The 6,000-nt window shown below is 35.1% G+C and overlaps 1 protein-coding gene across 1 annotated transcript; it reads right to left on the bottom strand.

The window, feature by feature from the left end:
- Positions 1 to 3,284: 3,284 nt before the first annotated feature.
- On the bottom strand, positions 3,285 to 6,000 carry LOC115725293 (protochlorophyllide-dependent translocon component 52, chloroplastic). The gene is made up of 7 exons (XM_030654757.2): positions 5,350 to 6,000; positions 4,784 to 4,971; positions 4,615 to 4,700; positions 4,366 to 4,541; positions 4,117 to 4,293; positions 3,852 to 4,039; positions 3,285 to 3,712 (listed from the first exon to the last, which is right to left on the bottom strand). The coding sequence occupies exons 1-7, from the start codon at positions 5,848 to 5,850 to the stop codon at positions 3,454 to 3,456; spliced, it is 1,575 nt and encodes a 524-aa protein (XP_030510617.2). The 5' UTR covers positions 5,851 to 6,000; the 3' UTR covers positions 3,285 to 3,453.

The raw sequence follows: 6,000 nt of genomic DNA on the forward strand, positions 1-6,000 counted from the left end.
CCATCTCGCCAGAATTAATGGTTGTTTTCCAAGTGTTCTCATGTTGATGTGATGATATTATACGCGTGTGTAGTAGATGGAGGCTATAAATATATTTCTTCTTCCTTCTGTATAATTGTTTAGTGTTTTTTATTCTGATTCTCCTATAAATACATTTGACAAGCTCATTAGTAAAAAAAAATTGAAGGGTGTGGTTATTTTATATTTTTTTTAAGTGGTAACATATGCTTCATTGTTTTACATTTGTTTTTGTGTTATTTTAGTAGTTTCTCTATTCTAATTTTTTAGGACTGGGTTGGTAAATATAACTGCTATTATATCTAGTATTGAGGTTGTACAGAAGATGGTTAGTTTTTTTTAATCCTTTTTTTTATTATTTTTTTAATTTGTTTTAGTGTTGTTTTACAGTTGTTTTGCCATGATTATTTATTTGATGTCGATTTCTCTATTTTTGTTCCATCTTGCTGGAATTAATGGTTGTTTTCAAGTGTTCGCGTATTGTTAGGGTAGTTATGTATGTGGGTTGGAAGATAGAGGCTCGGTATGTGATTTTTGGCATCTACAGAATAAAAGAAAAAAAAAAGCAAAGACAGTTAAAATGTAAACATTTACTCAAAATTCAATATTTTTGTAAGTTTCTCTTTATATTTTAGGAGTTTTTTTATATTTTATATTTTAAATTAATTTTTTTTGTATTTTTACAAAAATCTACATAACAATTCACTTAGCAATTTAAATTGTAATTCAAATCTACCTAACTATCCACGTAGGAACAACTCAAACTATAAAAATGAAAAGTAAAAGTTAAAAAAAAAAAGTAATATATAAACTAATTCTCCCATATTATTTTTTTGAGAAATTTGCGGCCAAACTCTCCTATGTTTCATTTGTTTAACACTTAACCCCCTTTTCTTTGTTTTTGGTGGGAAAACCTCCTTTAGTTTAATTCTGTTTGCAGTTTACTGTTCCGTCCATCCCAACCGTTTACCCATTAAATGTTGAATTGCCATGTCATACTAATTGATAGGGCGGAAAAGCAATAAGTTTTTTTCCTAATTAAAATAAAATGAAAACCAAAAATATTTACAAAATTAAATCAGATAAAAGTAAAACCCCCAATTAAATATTCAGTCAAATATTCAATATCCCAAAATCACTCAAAAAGGAAAAACACCCAAAATCAAAATCTGCTTCTTCTTATTGTCAAAAAAAAATCTGCTTCTTCTTGTTCTCTCGAAACCCATAATCCCAAACTCCCAAACCGACAGGTATCCTCAAAAACCAAGAGCAGACGTCGTTGTGGGTGGTCGGTTCTTCAACTTCCGATGTCGGCGACGATGTAGTTGTGCGGTGTGGGTCTGCGTAATTTCACAAGAGATAGCATACCGTAATCCGGAGGATTGTCATCTTCTCCTCTGATTTTCACCATGGTCTTCACCTCTGATCATCGACGGTAGTGGAAGCTGAAGAAACGACCACCCACAACAATAACCAGCCCCTGGTTCAATCAACGATGAGCCCCTGATGATTGCGAAGGTAGAGAAACAATAAAAATCCTTTGACGCCGACACACACCGCACAACTACATCGTCATTGGCAATGGAAGCTGGAGAACGGACCACCCACAACAGCGTTTGCTCTTGATTTTTGAGGATACCAGTGGGTTTGGGAGTTTGGGATTATGGTTTTCGACAAAAGAAGAAAAATCAGATTTTTTTTACGTAAAGAAGAAAAAGATTTTGATTTTGGGAGGTTTTATTAGATTTTGATATAATTTTATAAATATTTTTGGTTTTTATTTTCCTTTGTTTTAATTAGGAAAAAAACTTATTATTTTTCCACCCTACTAATTAGTATGACCTGGCAATTCAACCTTTAATGGGTAAACGGTTGGGATGGACGAAACAGTAAATTGCCAACAGAATTAAACTAAAGGAGGTTTTTCCACCAAAAACAAAGAAAATGGGGTTAAGTGTTAAACAAATGAAACATAAAAGGGTTTGACCGCAAATTTCTCTATTTTTTTAGTATGTTTATTTGTGGGATTAAAGAATGGGAATAAGGAATGAGATTCATAACTTGTTTACTTCTTTAGTTTTATTAAGGAATGAGAATGAAATATGTAGGTCCCACACTATTTTGGGATTGAGGAATGAGATTGGCAATCGCACGAGGTTGGTAGGATTGCTTCTCATTTCTACTAAAATAATAAATATCATTTTTTACCCTTTTTTCAACTAAAAAAAATTCAAATAAAACTCGCGAACCAAGGACACTTGCTGAAGATACTTCTAGATAGGATTGAGCTGGAGTTGACTATTTGGAACTGCCATTCCAGGAAGGATGACTAGCGAACTAGAACTTCATCCTGGAGTGAGTCTACCTATCCTGAGAACTGGAACTGGAGTGGACATGATAGACATCTGGGAACTCCCTTTCGGACTCGACTATCATTCCACAAGACTCCTTCCAGGACTGACAACCGAGAGTAAACAAATTTCTAAAAATAACGATTGCGGAGACCTTCTCATTTAGAGGAACTATACTAAAACATGTTAATGGAGAATGTAACTAAACTCACTCTTAAGGACATAATTGACACCTAAATTAGTGATGCTGACAAAAAGTTTTTAAATGCTCCCATTTTTCATTATAACCAAGATGTGGAAAAAGACTTCAGGAGAAGAAACATACATGAGTTTTAGGCGACAGAATTCCCATTTATTTGATTATGAATAGCGATCAATTGAAGATATTTACAAAATCCAACACTTTTCATCATGTTTTAGCCCCACTGACTTTGAACAGTCTTTTTTTGGAGATTGTTTGGTGTGGTGCTGGAAAAAGTTGGGAATTAGATGACAAGTACATGAGGCAAAAAACTGTAGATGTAAAGGGTTACAAGGTACCAATTACAGTTGCTCCAATCTTAAATACTCTGCTTCATCAATATTCAGAGTCAACACTTTTTGGGTCATCATCAATTCATTGGTCAACCCAAATGAAAAGCATTGTGGCTACATTATTTTGTGACGTTTGTGATACAATTTGCAAAACTAAAATGGAAGATGTCACCATACATGATCTTAAACACTGGTGTTTTGATATAACAGCCATTAATGGAGGTACCTGGTAAAGTCATGAAGCCTGTGTTTGGTTTTAAAGCAATGAGATATAAAAAAGACATTTCAGAAAAACTACAATCAAGGATAAAAGAGTTGAAAGCTGAATTGGAGACATGCGAAAAGAAATTTGAGATGGTTGAGAAGGAGACATATGAGAGCTTGAATGAAAACACAAATGAATTTATTAAGGAAGCTCTATAACTATTATAAATAGATGCTTCATACTGTCTTTTTATACTTAATTGTGTGTTTGTGTGTAATAACAGAAGCTCTTCCTTCTTCTGATGACATTGAATTATATATGTACAATATATATTTGTAGTGTTAATTAATGAAAAGCATGAATATAGTCATGAAAGTGAAAGTTCTTGTAAACAAAGTGATTCAGCCATTTTGAGGCTGCAAAGCAAAGTATTGAGAGTGAGACCATTGTGGCTCTCAAAGCAACAGATGCAGTGGCTAGCTTATTGGTCACACCCAGAAGACCAATCAAAACAAGAGAGGTGACACTGAGCACAACTTTAACCACATTCAGAGCTTTGTATGCTGCACTGCAACTGGGGCAATTCACCACATGGGACCAGTACCTATTCAAAATCAAAACGTTTGAATATAGCCAATATAGCCTGAATTTCAACACTCGATCGGTCTTACTATATTCTATCATGGCGCGTTTAGTGTAATGACCATATTGGTATGGTTACTAGCATGAGTTTAAATTGTTACCTATCCATAAGCTGTTCTCTGGGAGGAGATGGAGGAAGAGCACCACTGAATTTGCCTCTCCAATCAACTTGACCGCCACCATACTTGTTTAACCAATTTCTGAAACCAACCACAAGAGCATCTGACTTGGTTGGCACATAACATGCTCGGCTCCATTCACCCGAAGCATGCTCTAATATTCTTCGCTCCTGTATATATTAAAGAATTAAACACTTGTTGTGTATGTGAGGCTTAATCAGTAGCGAATTGAGAGAAATAAAGTCACCTCAACATGGAGAATGTATAAATCTGAATCCAAAATCAAGTTCTGTCCAATATGGAATATCCATCTTGGAAAAATCTTGTCCAACCAATGACTGAAATTCCTGGGGATAGCCCATATCAATCTACTTTTGCCTGGACTAACTGGAACCCCCATGAAAATTAATCCCATTTTCCTTTCCTACCAAAATAAAGAAACTTTAGATCAATCAAACAATATAAGCACAACATACCATAATGTTTATGTGATTACCTTTTTGGGTGTAGCTTTATTACTTTTATCTGGTAAAACAGCAGCATGACCATAAAATATACATGGTGCTATGAATTCACTATTACCAGCCCAATCTTGCTTTGCAAAAAAACCATTTTTGTCCAACTTATTCACTCTCATGTCAAGAGGTCTGCCTCCCTCTCTATCCATCTTCTCTGTCAAAACCAAAGTATGAAACACGAAATTAAATAAAAAAATTACAGCAAAACATTTTATGTTCTTATTTACTTTCGGGCTGTCGAGTTGCAAGAATTCCATAGTGTGCATATGGAACATGTGAAGGGTCCATAAGGTTCTCCAGCAAGATTTCATATCTGAAAATGCAAAGTAGAAAAGAAATCAATGGAAAAGGAAGATAATTCTTAAATCATAGTTGTAAGAGTGTTTATTTGCATACCCGAAAGGAAAATCTCTATTTCCCATTGAGGATATATATGATGGATCATTGAGTTCTGGAATATATGGGGGACTTTTCTTCACAAGAATATCTTTGTATTGAGGATCAGTGTTGGGCCAAAACCAGAGGATATCATTCATCACTGTACTTGGATAGGCAGCTACACATGCTTTCTTGGATGTTTGAATCTGCATAATAGATTCCAACAATGCTAATTACAGCTATAGAGAAACACTTCATTCCAGCTTTAATAGAAAATTTCTCTCTCAATTATCAACAAAGGATTTGTAGTCATCAGAGGGAGAAAAGTTATTAACTTTTGGCTTTATTCTTGTTTGGAATTTGGTTAATTAGCTCCAAATTCCAATACATTAATGGAACAGAAATCTAATGATTTAAAAAGGTAATTCCTATTTGCCAATGTCCTAATCAGGTAAATGGTATAACAGTCACTTTCTTATGATTAGAAATTTCTTGTTTTGAAGAGACAAACAACTTGAAAAAGTAGACAAAATCATTAGCAAACTCAGCATATCAAGAAATTTGATCATGTAAAGAGTTAGTACCGGAGGGCCACCTGGGGGTGCTTGAGGGATGAACTTGCAATCACCAGAGCCATTAAAACACCAACCATGGTAGACACACTGCAATCTCCCCCATTGATCAATCCTTCCTTCTGATAAAGGAGCCAATCTATGAGGACAACTATCATCAAACACCTTCCATTCACTCTCATTCCTGTCCCACCAAACCACCACATCAAGCCCCATCACCTTCTTCCCATGTGGCCTCCTCTTATCCAGATCACAAAGTGGCATAATAGGATACCACTGTGCATACCAATCGAATTTCCCATCTGGGGTTTGACTACTTTCAAGCTCTGGCTGAAAAGGGTCAGTGAGCTCTGTTGAAACAGATGAAGAAATGGCCTTCAAAAGTTTGGATCTTGATAGGGTTTTTTGGTGTGGGGAGAAAGATGGAGTGGGAATGAGTTTTGGGAAGTGGGTTTTGTTTGGTGTGATTGGAAAGCCTAGAGAATAAACAGTGCACACTCTCAGGGCTCCCATGGCGATTGATATAGAAAATTTGAGGCTGTGTTTCTTTGTAATAACATATTGAAGTGTAAAGAAGAATGTGGTCTTAAACTGAACACATCGATTTGTACTTACAGCAGAAAAGTCGTTATTTCGAAAGTGTCATTAAGACATTATAAAATA

Source organism: Cannabis sativa, chromosome 6 (assembly GCF_029168945.1).
Source record: "Cannabis sativa cultivar Pink pepper isolate KNU-18-1 chromosome 6, ASM2916894v1, whole genome shotgun sequence".
NCBI classification, from domain to species: Eukaryota; Viridiplantae; Streptophyta; class Magnoliopsida; order Rosales; family Cannabaceae; genus Cannabis; species Cannabis sativa.

Excerpts from the sequence above, each read along its gene's own strand:
- LOC115725293 (XM_030654757.2), bottom strand. The coding sequence starts at position 5,850 with ATGGGAGCCCTGAGAGTGTGCACTGTTTATTCTCTAGGCTTTCCAATC. Across the intron at positions 4,542-4,614 it reads TGCAACTCGACAGCCCGAAA|AGAAGATGGATAGAGAGGGA; the intron begins GTAAATAAGAAC and ends TGGTTTTGACAG. Across the intron at positions 4,040-4,116 it reads TATACATTCTCCATGTTGAG|GAGCGAAGAATATTAGAGCA; the intron begins GTGACTTTATTT and ends TAATATATACAG.